Genomic DNA, 19,003 nt, shown 5'->3' on the forward strand with positions numbered 1-19,003 from the left:
TTTTTTTTTTTTTTTCTCTAATGAGTTCACATGTTTCTATTTTAACTTATTACAAAAAAGCAGCATCACAGTGCCTCTAAATAAAGATTAGGCTCTATTTTCTAGTCAAATAACAAAATGGTCAGGTTCGGGGGGAAAGAAAACCAAACAAACCACAAAACTACCAGACAAATTTCTAGCTGAACAGTGCTTTAGAGGTGATTTTTCTTATCCCATTACTACAACCACCCATTAAGAAAAATCTCCAGATGGGATAAGAAGGGGATGTGCCCCACATACTTTGAGAATATGCAAAACCAAGGTATAAAAATAATATTTTTTATGAGCTATTGAAGCAGCCTTTCTCTTTTTTTGACCCTTAATATGAGGTTTTCACTTCGACCACAGTGGGATCCTGTACCATGAGCACTTGGACTCTCAAGAATCCCAGCCCTTGCTGGGCTGGGATGCTCCTTAAAGATGACCTTTAATTCACAAGTGCTGATTGCTTGCAGAAGACTACAGAATTGGCATCAGAATAAGCTTCAGAAGAGAGATGGCAATGTAGGACAGTAAGTCCTACCATTGAGGACTACTGAAATAACTTGTTATTATGATAGGACAAGGGGTAATGGCTTTAAACTGAAAAAGGGTAGATTTAGGTGACATATAAGGAAGAAATTCCTCACTATGAGGGTGGTAAGGCACTAGAAGAGGTTGCCCAGAGAAGTTGTGGGTGCTCTATCCCTGGAAGTGTTCTAGATGAGGTTGGATGGGGCTTGGAGCAACCTGGTCTAGTGGAAGATGTCCCTGCTCACTGCAGGGAGGCTGGAACTAGATGATCTTTAAGGTCCCTTCCAAACCATCCTAATATTTGATTCAAATAACCCTTGAATAACTTCTACATTTTTGATCTAAAAGCAACATGATGAAGTGAAGATGAACCAGCCACCTTCCCAGCTGCACCAGTAAAACACATTCAGTCTTCACTGTGATGATAAAGGGAAATATCTTGCATTTTTTCCTTCTTGTGACCACCCTTCTCAGCAGATACTAACAGGATAAGGGCTGAAAATGGATGAAAGGAGAGAAGATCCCAAAGGTGTAACTACAGAGGTAAGAGCGTCTTCTTCAACCACCAGGGCAAGGAGAAAAGCAATCACAACAGAAAAGAAACACATTAAAAATCTCACTTTTGTCTCAGGATCAGTAATGTTTTACGCAGTCCTGGTGTCCAAAACAGCACTTCCCCCCTCACAGTACCCCAGAGTAGCTGTTTATACTACAGGCTCTGCTTTTACTGCTTATTTCAAAACAAACCTTTGCCATTTCCTGACCAGAAAAATCGCGCATTTAATTCTGTGCTAGAGACTTTGAAAGTCAAGATACTGCTCCTTTCCACTATAAATAGCCCAGGCTTGCTATGACATCTGACTGTGACATTTAGTTCAAACAAAGAAAAAAAATCTTGACAGGAAACAAACAAACAAAAAAAGATACAAAGAATAATATTTTTAAAAAAAACTCAGCCAAACAACCAAATAAAACCATCCACAAAATAACAAATTCTTGCATCACTGGGAGAAATTAATTTCTGGACAAATTCATACCGTGAACAAATTCCTGTTTTCCAGTCTTTGGGACACGTAGACACCCCATAGAAAGCACCTGATCCCAACTCTGGAGGAGGCAGATGATCTCCATGTGATACACAACAGGAAAATCTTATTGCAGCCTCTCTGGGTATAATTTCAAACTATTTCCTGGTATTATTTTTGTGCTCCCAAAAGCCCATGGCTATCATCCCTCCAAGCTGCCTTGACAATAGTTATAACTGCATTTATTTCCCAGAGCCCTGAAAGCAGCAGGTTTTGCATTGCTTGCCATTGAAATCCTCCCACCAACAAGGACTCAAGTCAGAAGTCGGACATCTCAACACATGCCTTCGACCAAGTTATTGAGAACTTTAAACCAAAGTGATTTCTCCAAGGATTTTATATCCCTGGCTTTGCAGCCATTCAGGTTTTGGGGCATAAGGCTGAACGGGGATCTCCTCCATGTGCTTAAAAACCTTATGGGGATGTAAAGAAGACAGACTCACAACTTTTCTCAGTGGTAACCAAGGAATGGACAAGAGATAATGGGCACAAACTCAAAAACAGGAAATTCCATTTAAATAATAGAAAAAAAAATGGATGTGCAGGTGGTCAAACACTGGAACAGGTTGTTGAGTTTCCATCACAGGAGATTTCCAGAAACCCAGCTGGACCTGAGCATCCTGCTCCAGCTGACCCTGCTTTGAGCAAGAGAGTTGGACTAGATGATCTCCAGAGGTTGCTGCCAACCTCCCTGACCATGTGAGTGCGTGAGGAACCGTTCCCAGCACTTTGCTGTATTCAGGTCTCAGGCACTGAGAAGTTTCTTGCAGGGAAGGGATGCAAGCATTCCCATTCTCTCCATGGGAATTATCAAAGTCATTCACAGCTTTATCTTTATGCGAGAAGAACAAGAGACAGCAGAGCAGGTTACAGGTCTGAATTAAACTCACGGAGAAAGCAGCTTCCTAGGAACAAAGAGAATTAGGAAATCAGAGACCTGACACAAACACCAAGCAGAAGATACTCTGCACATGGGCTTGCTTTGCTTTTAAAAAAGGCTTGCTTTGCTTTTAAAAAAGACTTGTATTTAGCTAAGGATTAACTAGTCTGCATAAAAAGTCTGGCCCGACCAAGCATCCGGCTCAAAGGGTTATGCTTACGGAGACAGTCAATGGCCCCTTTTGTAAAAGCTCTGCTATAGCGGATTCATGGTAGGCAGTTTGAGCATTCGAACAACGATTAGATGATCTTTAAAGGTCCCTTTCAACCCAAACCATTTGGTTGGAATTCCTATACATAGTTCATGAGAGACTGGATGACATGCCTATCACCCTCTGAAGGCTTCTGTGACAACCCAAAGAGCCCAAGGTTTCAATTACACACTTCCAGTTAGGTGATACATTTTCTTTATGACAAAATCCATTTAATAAAGGCAGCTGAAGAAAACCGGGTCTCAGAAAATTTCAGAACTGCTAAAAACCTACTAAGAGATGGGAAGCTGAGAAAAACATCAAGTATCATCATAAAAATTTCTGGTTTTCAAAAGCAGCCAGGCAAAACCAAAATCATATGATGTTTTGAATAGGACCTGATCTGGAGTAGTATTTATTGGACAGTTTTAACAGCCCTGGACTCCAAAAATGATTCAAGGCCATGTTGTTACTCTTCAGTCCCCAGTGCTTGAAGTCCTCTTAGCATCTTTCCTGCCTCAAACAACTCAGAGACCCTTTTCTCTAGAAATGATGAACAAGTTCCCAGGTACTCATTATCCTGTTTATAACACACCACTAACTTCTCACCCAAGTACAGTGAAAGAGAAAACAACGCACCACCATCACAACCCATCCAAGATGACCAAACACCTCCAGCTGCCAGTCCCAGCTCTAGCTGCCTCAAGGTGCTACTAAGTACTTTTTCACAGTTTCAAGCCTTAACATATCAAAGCAACTGTCTAGGTTCATTGCCACAGAGAGTTCTGGGGTCGCTGGATTTCGACCTGCAGCCTCTGTGCCCGTTGGGGAGAAGACTCCAAGTGATAAAAAGCACAGCACTCCCAATTAACCTTAATCAATTATCATTACTCTTGGTATTGATTTTGTCACATCTCCATTTCTGTGCTTCCATACCAGACTAAAATGTCCATAGTGACAACTGTTGTACAGGAACCCACAAACACATCTTAAGGTACTTCTCCCCTAACTTCCACTTTGATAAACAATGTTAAGTTCTAAATTCATTCTAAGCTATGTATTGCATTTCTACAGGAAGAAACCAGATTCACAGATTTTCAAGACAGACTTTGGGTTTGGGAAAAACTCTAAGCCCCACAGCATGGACGGAAACTTTGCACAGGCTGTTAGCAATGATTCTTCATGGTTCACATCAAACCCAGGGGAAGGAGCAAGTTCTGAGCACACCACAGACATACAGGAACCAAACATAGTTCCTTATCTTAAATTATGATAAAAGTTGTGTATTGACCGAACACAACCAAGCTTAAACCTTTTGTCTTTGCAGGGTACCTATGGGGATGCAAAACCACTTTCATCCACGAAACCTTTCAACTGCAGGCACTATTTCTACACTACAGACAAAAGCATCTAGTCTTAAGTTTCTTTCTGATTTTTTTTTAAGTTCTTAGGGGTTTTTTTTAAATGTCATCTATTTAGTCATGCATTCTCTTCAAAGGGTCCTCCACATGTAAGATGCCACAACTGCAAGCAGCTTCTGCTTTTCTATTATCTCTATACTTGTTACTGATGAGGCTGCACCCCAAATACTGGGTTCAGTTTGCGGCTCCTCACTCCAAGAAGGACATTGAGGGTCTGGCCCATGTCCAGAGAAGCTGGGGAAGGGTCTAGAGAGCAAATCTTATTAAGGAGCAGCTGAGGGACCCAGGGTTGTTGAGCCTGGAGCAAAGGAGGCTCAGGGGAGACCTTTTAGCTCTCAACAATTCCCTGAGAGGAGGTTGGGGCCAGCTGGGGATTGGTCTCTTCTTCCATGTAATGAGTGATAGCACAAGAGGAAAAGGCCTCAAGCTGTGCCAGAGGAGGCTTAGGTTGGATATTAGGAAAAGCATCTTCCCTGAAAGGACTGTTAAGGCCTAGCCTAGGCTCCTCAGGGCAGTGGTGGAGTCCTCATCCCTGGAGGGGTTTCAAAACCATGGAGATTTGGTGCTGAGGGACATTGGTCAGTGGGGACCTCCCAGTTGAACCAATGATCTTAAAAGGCCTTTTCTAACCTAAATGATTGTATGATTCTCTTCTGCCCTGGAACTTCAAAAGTTCATTTTGTCAGTGGGACAACAAACTGAGGCTGAAAATACTTTTACTCTGATGTTTAAATCTTCCCAGAAACACGTGTAGTCCCCTGTTGATTGCACATGTCTTTGAAATGCACAGAACCACTCCCGCGTCTCAATACTTCCTCCAATTTCATTACACTTTCTTAGCATCTATTTAAAAAAAAATATTAATATATTCACGGCTGCAGCACCAGGCACATTTATTAAAATACTGAATTCAAATTGGCCTTTTAATGCTGTTTCACTTGCTCTCCAACTCATACACAGCTTCCTCTCAAGTTAAAGGTTATCCCCTGCTGCTTCCTAGTACCAAAGATCATCATCATCATCTTCGTCACCATTGCTCATCTTTCCGCTGTTCCAAGGAGGGACATCAAAAGCATTTCAGGAAGAATGATGCAGCTTATTAGGGAGGAGGGACATGTAAATGTTCCCTTAGACACTGATGTTTGATTTTGAGCAGCTCAGTGATAAAAGGCTCTGAGGAGTGGATATACTGCTGCAGTAGGATGAAGGAAATATCCCATAGGCAGGTATGAAACATCTGCAGGGCAGGACAAGGAACAGGCATCGCTGCTTGGAGTTCATGAAAAAGGGGAGGAGGGTAAACGTTCTCAGCACGTCTCCTCACACTTGTTGTCAAAAAAACAACTAAGTAGGAAAAAAATTAGTACCTTGGCTATTAATTTTACTTCATCTTGTGTATTATACAGAATCACACAGCCACAGCATGGTGGGGGTTGGAAGGGACCTTTGGAGATCATCTCATCCAGCCCCCTGCTCCAGCAGCTCACCCACAGCAGGGTGCCCAGGATCACATCCACGTGGGTTTGGAACCTCTCCAGAGCAGGAGACTCCACAGCCTCTCTGGGCAGCCTGCTCCAGGCTCGGCCACCCTCACACCAAAGAAGTTTCTCCTCCTGCTCAGGTGGAACCTCCTGGGTTCCAGCTGGTGCCTGTTGCCCCTTGTGCTGTCTCGGCACCACTAACAAGAGTCTGACCCCCATCCTTGAGATGCTGAGAAGCACTGGGCAGATCCGCTCTTCTTTTCTTCTCCTGGGTAAACAGCCCCAGGGCTCTCCTCCTTTTCTCATGAGAAAGATGCTCCAGTTCATTTATCTTTGTTATAGCCTCTGCTGGATTCTCTCCAGTAGTTCCTTGAACTGGGGAGCCCAGAACTAGACAATACTCCAGAGGTGGCCTCACTGGGGCAGAGTAGAGGTGGAGAACCTCCCTCAACCTGCTGCCCGCACTCTTCTAAACACACCCATAATATTCCCTATTATCAAGTTGTACCAGGGGAGGGTTAGGTTGGGTCTCAGGAAGAATTTCCCTGAAAGGGCTGTCAAGCCCTGGAGCAGGTTGCACAGGGAACTGGTGGAGTCCCATCCCTGGAGGGATTTCAGACATGTAGATGTGGTGCTGAGGGACACAGCTTAGTGACCTGGCAGTGCTGGGTTAACAGTTGGCCCTGATGATCTTGAAGGTCTCTTCCAACCAAAAGGATTCTATGATTAACGGGATTTATATGATGATGTGCTGGAACAGACAAACTAAATAAAGAGAATCTGAAACAATCCAGCTTAATTTGGGAAATCATCATGAGAGGAGTTTCATCAATGAGTGCATTGATTGCAAAAGTCCTTTTTCTACACTTCTTACATGTTCCTTAGACACCCCAAGCACACACTCAATGTGTCAGTCTGAAAACAATCACCTCCCACAGCAACTCTACAAGCTCTCGTGTTTTTAAGAGAGATCCTGCCATCTCCAAGGAACTGTCAAATACTTCAGGGTAGTTGTTCAAACTGCCGCTGCAAAGCCATCACTAAAGATGCAAACAACAGTCTTGGATAAACCATCGGAATAAATTAGACCAGAACTCAACAACATACTTAATGCACTAGGAGAGTCAAATTCACCTTGTGCCATTTCTTAGAAACCCCTTTTTGTTTGGAGGGAGCATTTACCTTCACCCAAATCTGATGCTGTTACTTAAGGCAAAGTTTTTGTGCAAAAAGGCTGAAGAAAAATCTTGCTCTACTTGATATTCTCATGGCCTTTCAGCCCTAGATATGCCAGGGTTGCTCAGAACACTGCACAGCCTCAGGTGACATTGAAAATCTGATAGAAGCCAGAAGAACTGTGTGTCATCTGCTCTGGGCTTTTCATAACTGTGTATGGAAAACTACAGAGGATGTCTTAGCTGGCATCTGCAAAGCACAACAGACTGTCCAATCCCACAGGCAGCAAAACCTGCATTAAATCACTTTGTCATTCTGTAGCAACGTGGAACTTTCAGGACTTGGATCGTAACTTGGTCACTCTTGTTGGTCACTTATTTCACTAGAACAAGAGTAAAAGCTCCTAAACAACTGTTGAAACCTGAACCATCAAGGGATGGCATATAGGTATGGTTTTGGGTTGGTTTGGGTTTTTTTACTAGAGAAGGGATATGGTATGTGTCATTTAATACATATTTTCTCTTCCAACCTGAGCACCAAGTGCAGCAGAAACCAAACCAATACCTATTCCAGCATCAAGGTATCACCAAGATAATTAAAAGTTTTCTAACTCACCGTTCCAGTATTTGCACATTGAATTTATCAGGACACTTCTCCACCATAACAAACTACATTATTTTGGAACTAATTCTGATGGAAAAGAAAACAGAAGGGGAAAAAAAAAAAAAAGTGTATGAAAGTAAAATCACTGAACAGAATTAGTTCAGTTCTAACTCAAACCAGGACATTAACTGATAAGAAACCTGAGGAGAGATGAAAACCAAGAGCACCATCTAGGGGTTACTGCATGTTCTTACATAGGTGGATACTCAGGACAATAAGGTAATTTTTGTTTTTTTTAGGTTTTGTATTTTTTTGAGTTACTCTGGTTGGAACTGAACTACAGTATCAACAGTAAAATCACAGCTTAAAAAAAAAGACTGACGCAAAAAAAAGCTGTATTAGACTTTGGATGAAATCTACTTACAGTAGTACTTCAGCACCAAAAAGTGGGCAGTTAGGCTGATAGATGTATATACAATTAAATGATATGTCCAAGTCTTAAAATGCTTAGTTATTTATAATGAAATCTATACAAAACAGTTAAAAACGTGGTTTTATATACATTTGGAAAAAAAAAAAGTATTGTCTTCATTAGCAGAATGTATTAAAACTGGTTCTTTTCTCCCATCTGAACCCAAACCTCTCTTGGTGGCTTGTAACTACCACAAAACCCCAATGTATTGCTTCAACAAGCCAAGTCATAAGGCTAATTTCTGAAACCTACCACTGTATACCAATTTAAACTCCAAAAATGGTCACTTTAAAAACAGCATGTAAGAGTAAAATACAGTTGTTTTTTTTTTTTTTTAAAAGCCTTAGCTCACTTCTAAATTCGGAGGTTCAACGTTGAAAGATGCTGAACCACTTATCCCCAGTTTTGAAAAACGGACTTAGAGCAAAATCCACACCCTCCACCCCCGTTTGTATTAGAATTCACACACCTGCCTGTTTCACAGGAACTTTTTATAAACTTGGCCTCACTTTAAATTTTATATTTAAATAAATAATCAAAGATTAATTAGATTAGATGAGCATTTCATGTGCTTATGGCACAAAGAAATGCCTCGTACACCGTTACCCTACTTCTTGTAAAGCATGAAAACAAAAATCCACCAGCAAATCCACTTTGCTACCAGTTAAGTGATTTTGCTCGATTCCAAACATTTACCAACAAGAATTAAAAAAAAAAAAAAAAACAAAAAAAAACCCTATTTTTTTTTTTTTGTCATAAGCCTAAAAACTCCTTAAGTGAGCACAAGTGCAAGAAGGCTAACCAATTCCAAAATTCCTGGGGCTTGTCCAGCACTGTCAGAGACACTTTTTCTCTCACATGCTATTTAAAAAATACAAATATTTATTAAACATTCTCTTTTGTTGGCGTTTTGCTCAACAGCTAACAAAAAGACACAGCAAAATAACAATCCCTCTTCACTGAAAGCTGAAGTTTCAGTATCTGGGCAAGGGCTTCATAGCACGAGCTGTAGAATTCGCCGCAGATTTGCTTTTTGACCAGGAGTACATTCCACTGTCACAGGTTTACTACATCTTGGTAACTACACCTTTTTCTTTTTTTTTTCCTTCTTTTTTTTTTTTGGGAAACAATTCCGAAGCTGCAGTTTTTGCAATACCATCTTGTTAAAACACACTGATGCTTCAAGGGTCCGATGGACAACTCTAATAGGCAAAGTGCTCTAAGACATCACAATGCAAGGGCATCTTGGATACTAGAAATCCCAAGACATTTTAAAGTGCACTCCAGTGTCCCAATTCCTTAGGATTGCTCAGCAGAACTTCGAGAGGGGCTGGGCTCAGTGCCGTCCTCAGTGCTACTGTCCACATCTTGCTCCATGGCCGTCTCCTCATCGTCGAGGCGCTGGCTGGTGAAGTTGTTGAGCTCCAGGAGCCCACTGGGTTCCACTACCACATTGGAGCTGGAGTGATGAGGGATGGAATAGTGAGGGCTAGTCTGAAAGAAAAGAAATGATTTTTAACAGTTTTCACAGGTGGAAGGCATCTGCAAGTGCAGGTATTCATGGAAAAGTGATTTTTGGTTTCCAAGAGCAATTTTCTCTAGCTAAGGCCCCCTACAAGTTACATTATATAAAAACTAAGGCTTCAACACAGCCCAGATTACATTGTGAAAGATAAAACTTGAATAATCTTGCTCTTAAGGCACTTTGGATCTTCACTAAAGGTCTGTGACGGCATAATCAACAGCTAAACCACCAGCGCCCACCACCCATGGTTCCGCAAGCACAAAGTTGAGATAATATTTTCATAGTCATGGAATGGCTTAGGTTGGAAGGGACCCTAGAGATCATCTAATCCAATCTCTCTGCCATGGGCAGAGATGCCTCTCAGCTAGACTAGGTTGCTCAAGGCCTCATCCAACCTGGCCTTGAACACCTCTAGGGAGGGGGCATCCACAACCTCTCTGGGTTAGGTGACTCCCTTCCAGGGTCTTGCCACCCTCGTACTGAAGATCTTCCTCCTAGGCTATGGTCTAGTCTCTATTTTATTCAGCTTCATCTTCTTCTTAACTTTTCAGACAAGACATTCAGGTATAAGGACCAGCGATGTTTTCTGCATACAATATAAGCTCTGGCCCTGCTCAGAACAGCAGCAGCAGAGGCTGAGGAAACACAACAGATCTAAGCTATTTATTTCTCCTTATGCTGTCATATAGGTTCTAGAAATTAAATCTATGACTTCATACAGCTGAAATTCTGAGCAGTATTTTACTTTTGAAATAGCTCATAGCATGCCACAGTGATACACAAAACAGATTCTTAAAATATACAGATTTGAAGTAAAATAGAAGTCTACCTTTGTCTATTTAGGGAAATGAAGACTAAAAATTAGTACAAAAATGATGGTTTCTACAAAAGCAAAGTTAGGTGCAATGAAGATTTTACAAAGTATCATGAAAAATTTGAAAGCTCCATGCACAAATTAGTTCCCAGCTCAGAAGCATTTTCACTGCAGTACAAATATGACACAATAAAACCTTTTAAATCCATGCTATCATTTGTGTGAACATGTATCATGCTAAGTTGTCTTCAAAGATTCATATTATACCACTGCAAGTCCTCGGATGACTTAAATACTTCCCCAATTGACATTCTGACCACATTATTATATCATAAAACATCATATGTAAGACAGCAGAATCAATAAAAATACCAATCATCAGTCAGGCAACGACTCAAAACATTTAGGCTAAAGATCAATAGTCATTTTATCTCAGAACTGGTAGGACAGGTTATAAGTTAAATGAACAAGCCTTCTGAATCCAGACCTTATTTGTGGAACTTTCCCAGTAAAGAGAACTCCAGTTTCATTTTTCTTTTACACTGATTTTATACTCAGAGATAGCATTAATAGATATTATAACAAACTCTAGATCATAGTTCCATAGCAAGTGTCAAAGGTCACATTTAAGCATTTCAACTAAAAGTACTCTGCAATACCAGATAAGCTTGGTTTGTTTTCTTAACAGAAAAAGGAAGACACCGAGGACACAGTGAATGACACAGGGCTAGAGACACTCCAGCTCCGTTTAAGAACTGCATGCTCTGTAGCAGTAATGTATTCCAAGGGTAGAAAAAAACCAAAACTGGGGAAAGAAAACAAAAACATCGTTCAGTTGCTACCATGACACTAGACACGAGTTTCCTCTGCTCAACCTTTGCCTTATTTCCTCCAGTCTTCTCTTACCTGGATAACAATTTCTGATGAACTCTCTTCAGCTTTCTTTTGTGATATATTCTGAATGTGTATAAATTGGTTTGTTGTAGACACTCCTTGTGCATCGGGTTTCCTCTCTGTTAAAGTAGGCCCAACAGCAGGAGGACTTGAACTGGCTTCAGACCGTGTCTGTTGCTGGGGGATGGAAGTTGCTGTCATCCCTACCGAGGTCACCCTGGGCACCTGGGTACAAGGTGACGACTCTGCTTCGCTAGCCAGTTTACTAGTGGACATGGTCTTGTCGGGGGGATCCACTAGCGCGTGTTCTACGTTTGTATCAATCTGAGCTCCCACCATAGACACTCTCACAATATCTGCTACTGCTGTCTTCGCGGAGGCCTGCGTGGGAAATAGGCTGGTACCTGGCAACGCCAGTTTGGGCACAAAACTGTCACCTGCTACCTTTGAAACAGAAGGAGGCTGATGCCCCTCAAAAGTTATCTTTGGAACAGTGGATCCTTGCGTTACATTTGGATGCTGCACCTGAAAATCAAATTTTTGTTGTGCATGTTACAGCTAGATTTTTAATTTTTTTTTTTTAAAAATTGAAAATCTAATCAATATTTCCAAGGACAGTATGGCACAAACAACATACTTGCTATTAGGAAGACAGTTGAAACTCAGTGTTTTAACAAAGGAATTAGCAATGATATGGTAGCAGTTAATTGAAGCCTGGGGAAAAGCAGCTCTTTAGGCTGCTTGATAAGGATTGTAACAGTATAATACCACAGCAGCCTCGTTTTCCTTTGGGATTTACATCCCCATGTGATGTTTGTTAACTCACTTGTTTTCTCATGTATTCCTGAAAGGGCTAAAAAAAAAAAATAATAATAATTGTAGTTTTCTGAAGTTAGTTAAAATAAGTTTTGGGGTGGTTTTTTTTTTGGTTTTTGTTTGTTTGTTTTTTCACATTGCTCAGTCTTCACATTTTTCCCTCCCAAGGAAAATCAAATCATTCCTGTACATGAAAGCCATAAAACTTCAGGAAGATGTAAACTACAAAGGAAGATGTACAATGGAGAGGCTTAGGAGACTGCAGTGTATTCATCTTTATTTCCAGAGAAATAAAAGCTGCTACGGGAATGGGAATTAATAACGTGTTGTATCTAAAACTCAGAAGAAAATAATAAGGGACAAATTCCATGCACCAGTGGTGGCAGAAATTCGTAAAAACTGTCCAACAAAACACGTTTGTGAGCTCTATGGATTTTTTTTTTTCCCCTATAACATGTGCTTCTCTTTCCTAGTGTCAACCTTCTGATGGGTAATTAATACCAGCGGAACGAGGAGTTCTCTCTTGCCAGGACAAAACACTGCTACAGCGACAGGGTTGGTGTTTGGGTTTGGATTTTTTTTTTTTTTCTCCTTGAACAGCGACGTGTATTTTGCATGCTATCAATATTCCGTTACCTGGCTTGCTGGCTGTTTCTCTGAAGAGGCAGGTAGCTGCATTTGACTCTGGGGGGGTTGGGGTTGCACGTAGATTTTTTGTGCCGTTGGTGCCTGTTGCAGTTTGGGCAGCTGCTGCGTGGTTTTTACTGCAAGCACCTGCACTACAGTTTGCTGTGGCTGTGCCACTAAGGTAGGGAGTTGCCTTTCTTTGGCCATCATGTGGTGTGGGGGGTGCTGTGCATCTGGTTTGGTCTGTGCTTGTTCTTGCTGCAGGGGGGTTAGCTTTTGATGCCTTATAGAAAGCTGGGGCATTTGAGGGAGTTTGTGCTGGATCTGATCGGCCTGCAGGTGGATTGTCTGCTTCTGCTTAGTCTGGAAACACTGCAGAGTTTTCACTTGCAGTTGAGTCTGTTCCAGCTGTGGCTGACTCAGTTTTTGCTGTTTTTGTGCCTGTGACTGTGTCAGGGCAGATCTGTAAAAGAGACCAGTCTGAGGATCTAAGGTGTCCATCTCTTCCACTTCTCCTTCCTCAGTTCCAAGTTGTTCACTGTGTTTGGTAAATGCAGTGTGACTGCTTAAGGCCTTAATAAGAAGAAGTTAGAGCAAGTTAGCAAGGAGAAATACAAGTTAAAAGAATACACAGTCTCAAAACTATTTTTCATGTTTCAACTGAACTACTGTAACTTACTTTACCATTACAGACTGCCAATTCATGTATAAAAAGATAGCCTTACGTGGAGATTCCACAATACATAAGCAATCAACAGCCATTTTTATCATGTTAAAATGCAGTACATCTCTATGTGGCAACATCAACTGCGTAACTAATCCTCAATGGAGATGATGCTGCCCTACCATGTGTCAGACTAAGGTTCAAAGCCCCTAAGGTTGCATGGCAGTTGGCTATGAAGCAGCAGGGATTAGCAGATGGTTGAACCAGTAACTCCCCATTAAAGCCAGAGCTTCTCTGCACAATAAACTCTTATTCTGCCTCTTGAGAACCTAGTCATCTTTTCCATCATTTCTTCCCCAGCTCCTCATATACCTACAGCCTACCCTATTTCAGTAGAGATCCTCTCATCTCCTTCCTTCCTTCCTCAAAATTTTATTGCAATTTTTCTTGGGCCTTGCCTAAACATCGTTTAATTTTTTGAGGGATCTGAGGAAGCAAGAGATCTACGCTCCTATACTTTATACACCATGGTATAAACGTATTAATTTAGCAAAATGAAGTAACCTACTCAAACACCTGTGAGATCACACCCTCTGAAGTGGGTTTATAACCTAACATAGCACTGTCCTGGTCCACAGCTGAAGTTACAGCACCAGAGAGCTGAGCAGGTCTTGAACAGAGGCACTGGAGCAGCTTCAGCAAGATCTCACCACCAGTTACACTGACACTGTTTGTTGGAATTGTTTTGGATCCTCAAGGCACTGGTCTAATACAATCATACTTTTTGATTCAGAGAAGTTTGCCTATTCACAAACTAAAGCCTTCAAATGAAAAAGATCCCTGTGTGCTCTGCCTACTGCTCAGGTTCTGCCTCGTCCCTCTTCCCCCTATGCTAACACCAACACAATCCAAAGTACCTGGGCCCTTGCAGCGTAACACACAGAATAAACCCACCTTGTTGCTGGTGAAATGACATACAGACAGCAAGAACTCATCCAGGAAGCACAGTGGCTGTTAGTTCCACTCTCAAGCAACCTCATTAACTGCCTCCCTTTGATCCCACCACCCTCACCATCAAAACCAGGCGATACGAACCCCAAGTTATTAATTTGGCCTTAATTTTCAGTCGCAGCAACATGACCTGCTCGTTCAGAACAAGCCCTGGCCCTGCACAATTCACAGAGCCTACTGCTGTTTAGACTGTTGGGAAAAGAAAAGGTACAACCTGCTGCATGATATGGGTAATGGCGCCTGTGGAGGATGCGGGGATAGATTTCACCACAACAGAAGTCTGCGTTGCTGTCTGCGACTGAGCCACATGCTGCAGCAGAGTCCTCTGGGGCTGAGATGACTGCTGGTGGGGCTGGGACCGATGGCTGACTGGAAGTAAAGAGGTCAGTGGCACTTCTCCAGAACTAACTGAAGTCACTTCAGCTATCTGCTTTGCATTTTAGGCTTCGACTGAAAGCATATACGAGCAAAATAAAGACCTGAGTATGAAAAACATCTTTTACTGTATGCTAGCTTCAACCTTAAAGTGTACATCTACTCTGAGAAGCCTGTTAAAGCAGCATCTCAGGGGTTTTGCTTTTGCCTCCATTTGCTAAGCAATCAGTCTTGGTCAAAACTTCTGCCAACACACCAACTTTGGCCTCCCTCCGCCAACGCACCAACTTTGCAATGAATTTATCCTCTGTTTTCAGCTGGGTTCTTTGTACAGCACCAGCTGTAGAGCACAGGTTAGTCTGTGGTTTACATGATGTTAAAAGCCCTGCAGAATTGACTGCAATTAAGAACAGCAAGCCTTGCTGACCGAATTTCTGCCACTGCTAAATTGCAAGGAACGTTCTCCAGAACATAGGCTAAATTTGAAAAATGAGCCATTAGAAAATACTTCTGTGCTATAAAAGCAAGAAAGGTTGATCAGAAATTACGGATCAAAAAATGGAGACCTTGTCATGGGCCTATGTCACTTTTTAGAACAAATCCAGCATGAGTTATGGAGCTGCAGTGATGGCTCTGTAATTAAATAGTGGATTGACAGGGAAATGATCTTCTGAGGAAAAGATACAAACCACAAACTATTCTATATTGCAGTCACTGATAAGACATGAATCTAAATTACTTTATGCCTGTCCATACTAATACAAAAAAAACTTGCTTTAATTAACTTTTTAGCTACAAAGAATTAATATAACTGAAGGAGAACAAACAGTTTAACAGAACTGAAAGTTAAAAAGTTTCTAGTGACCTTCCCGAAAGTTAAAAGAAAGGTCTTCTTTTGAATGAATATGATTATTTCCCCTTACCACTCCAAAAAAGGAGCTGGATTATATCAATACCGGCCTGCATGCTGTGCCCGGTTCATCGTGGATATCCCCCAACAGTTCCTGCACAATTGAAAACTTCATTTAAAAATAAAATTTCTAACCTATATGGTTGTGTAGATACTCTTCCGAATGTGAACCAATACAGTGTTGTCTTCCTGAGTCTGCAGACAGACAAAAAATGGTGACACTAAGATGTGTGAACTGCTCCCTTCATCTCACGAGGAAGCGCATGCTGAGCTCCAGCTCCTGTATAAAATGTGCCTGATCCTTTCATCTGGGGGCACACAGGAGATTTCACAACACATCACAGACTGTTTACTACCTTGCTACCAAACTTTTAGCAGAAAATACAGCTACGTGCATTACCAGTGGATATGGAGAAGCACAAATTAAACCAAAAAGAAACACTCCAAATTACCTGCGTGCCTTGACAGTGTTCAGAGAAACTGGGGGAAAGGACAGAAATCTAAGAGCAAAATAAACCATTTTGTGCTGTAGCACAAACTGTTGCTAGTCAATGCACAGCAGCCTGCACTTCTCTGGTAGATCCCTGTATATCAACTCAGGGGTTACAAAAATCCCAGTATTTTGAAGAATAATCATAGCTATGGGGAACATGCAACTTTTGCACTTCATATTGCTTCTAAGATGCTCAAGAGGACTTATATCTGCAAAAGACACCGACTGTAATTTCCCATCCTCCCTGTAACGGGCCCTACTTCACATCAACTTTTACAGCAAGACCCAGCAAAAACTGGAACCTTGAACAGAAGCTCAGTGCACAGTATCTGTGGCAGTGAAGATAACAGACTATTAACTGGAGATCACTTTAACACTATTTATTGTAGTTTTGAGTTTGTTTTAAGAGAGATCCAAGGGAGCACGACTAAAACATTCAAAATTGAAGCCAGATACAGTAAGTGCTATTTAAAAGAATAACAATAACATGTCCCCCCAGCTCCAATTTCACACATTTTAGATTTAGACCATACAAGGGATGGAAGCAAAGGGAAGAGGTACAGAACAGGCACATGAAAAATGAAAAAATCAGATTAGACATTTCATACTAAAACCACTAGAGGTATGGATATATACTTATACAGTTTAATATAATCAAGTTTTATTCCTCTTTTCCAGGGAGGATTTTCAATACAATTCTGCTTTTCTTTTCCAAATAAAGTAGGGAGATCAATAATGTGGACTTAAGAAATTAAAATGGAAAATTTGATCCTCTCACGTGTTTATGGAAAGCGGCTCACACTTGGTGCTCTGTGGTAGCAGGGAGCAGAGTCAAGGGAGTCAAGCATTTGCACAAAACAGACAACCAGATAGGAGGAGTCAATAATTTAAAAAGCTGAATCCCAACCATCATTTCAATTTGAATAATTAGTTTAAGAAGTGTAAATTTATCAGTTTAAAGCCTTCTAGCAAATGGAGAAACTGGGGACCATATGAACAGGCTAAATGTACACCTGGCTTAAAAACCCACTTAGTGCTGGTAAGCAAGTAATGTGCAAATATGGGTTAAATTAGCTGAAAGTCTGACTCCTCTTGATATGTACAAAGCATACAGTTCCTATAACTTCATTTTCCACTTTTTCCTTACTAGACATTTTCCTTAAAGGTAAGTGGGACACAGCCTGTCCTCTCCATCAGATCAGAGAACAGATAATCTGTCCAACTAGGATGTCTTGAAGCAACATCCTAGTTGCTTCAATTTAGACACATTCTCCACGACACCCCAGAAAAGCAGATGCAACCTCAGTGTCCTGCGCAGGGTCTCAAGAGTGAAAGAGAAGACTCATCTCTTCTACAACAACATATCGTGAAAACACAGATGAAACCGGTTGTAAGAAAACTCCAAAATAAAGTCCCCAGACTTCAACTGCAAGCCCATCATTGCACTGCTTTAGTCACTTACCAGTTGTGATATATTCAGCAACTAATTCCGACTCTACTACAGCAATTGAGGGACTTTCTGGAGAATGCCTCTTTTCTTGGGTCATCTGGATTGGCACAGCCATTTGGCTCAGGTCAATGGTAGGCTGCCTTGGCTTTGATTCTAACTTTTCCTTCACTGCTTTAGAAGAAGAGAAAAACAGAAAATAAACCGCCAATATATAAGCCTCCATAATAAAATAAACCTCCGATATAAATGCAAAAGTTTAATTAGTGAATATTTTATGCTAGATTCAAACTAACTGCTACAGGATAGTAAGAAAGGAATTAAGATGATTCAAGGTTAAGTGCTTTGCCATTAGAAAACATATTACAAACTGCTGTTCAAGCAAGTAATAAGCTTTGAACTTATCCTGAACAGGTTTTCACACCTGTTGTCTGCTGAAGTTCAAGCAAAGCTTTTATCGTGGAAGTAGCTGACTGAGATTCACTGGATACATCCTGGTAAATTATTGTAGGGCTTGTGTCCACAGCAATTTCATGTTCTGACCAGTCTTGACTTCTCGAAGCAATCACATGGACTACAGGCTGAGAATCTGCTTGCAAAAGAACAAAAGCACAACCAGTCATTACAGAAACATTTTGGGTTGCAGGGCTACAGTTCAGTATCAGAGCAGCTTACTCATTAACCACTAGCACTTTGAACACTACACACTCCCATTCTGCAACACGAGTTTTTATTACAATTGACTCTTGAAGTAAACCACTGCTAATGTTATGAACAGTTTCCAGAAAAAAACAATAATCTTGTATGTTAGTTGTTTGTAAAAGCTTTGAACAATCCAAGCTCAGCAGGTTTATTTGTATGTTGAATTTGCCTTGGACTGAACTCTTTTTCAGAAGGTTTTAGCAGTATTCAGCATTCTGAGTAACAGCTCCTACATTTTGATAAATTCATTGAATCTTCCAAACATCCTAAACTTACTTAAAATTACAGTATAGACCAACAGTTACAGAATTCTACAGCAAAGGTCATAGAATTGTTTTGGTTGGAAGAGACCTTTAAGATCACTGAGTCCAACTGTTCCCCCAGCACTGCCAGGTCCCCACTGACCCACGTCCCTCAGCACCACATCTCCACGGCTTGGAAACCCCTCCAGAGATGGGGACTCCACCACTGCCCTGGGCAGGCTGGCACAGCCCTGGACAAACACTTCAGGGAAGAAATTGTCCCTCATGTCCAACCTTAACCTCCCCTGGTGCAAAGTCAGGCCATTTCCGCTTGTCCTGTTGCTTGCTACATCATCAACCCCCATCTGGCTCCAAACTCCTTTCACATATGTGTAAAGAGTCAGAAAGTTTCCCGAGCCTCCTTTTCCCCAGGCTAAACACACCCAGGTCCCTCAGCTGCTCCTCACCAGACTTGTGCTCTAGAGCCTTCCCCAGCTTTGTTGTCCTTCTCTGGACACACTCCAGTCCCTTAAGGTCCTTCTTGGAGGGAGGGGCCCAAAACT

At 41.4% G+C, this 19,003-nt stretch overlaps 1 protein-coding gene across 1 annotated transcript in view; it reads right to left on the reverse strand.

Moving 5' to 3' along the window:
* Nucleotides 1–9,023: 9,023 nt before the first annotated feature.
* The window catches only part of LOC103777279 (chromosome unknown open reading frame, human C11orf30), a 38,457-nt gene continuing 28,477 nt past the window's right edge, over nucleotides 9,024–19,003 (reverse strand). The window contains exons 15-20 of the mRNA XM_008944827.1: nucleotides 17,921–18,085; nucleotides 17,512–17,667; nucleotides 14,486–14,688; nucleotides 12,606–13,169; nucleotides 11,166–11,678; nucleotides 9,024–9,414 (exon numbers count right to left, since the gene is read on the reverse strand). Of these exons, the coding sequence (XP_008943075.1) occupies nucleotides 9,220–9,414; nucleotides 11,166–11,678; nucleotides 12,606–13,169; nucleotides 14,486–14,688; nucleotides 17,512–17,667; nucleotides 17,921–18,085 (1,796 nt within the window). The 3' untranslated portion in view covers nucleotides 9,024–9,219. The remainder of the gene's footprint in view (nucleotides 9,415–11,165; nucleotides 11,679–12,605; nucleotides 13,170–14,485; nucleotides 14,689–17,511; nucleotides 17,668–17,920; nucleotides 18,086–19,003) is intronic.

The sequence above is a fragment of the Merops nubicus genome, unplaced genomic scaffold (genome assembly GCF_000691845.1).
Source record: "Merops nubicus isolate BGI_N331 unplaced genomic scaffold, ASM69184v1 scaffold16727, whole genome shotgun sequence".
NCBI lineage: Eukaryota > Metazoa > Chordata > Aves > Coraciiformes > Meropidae > Merops > Merops nubicus.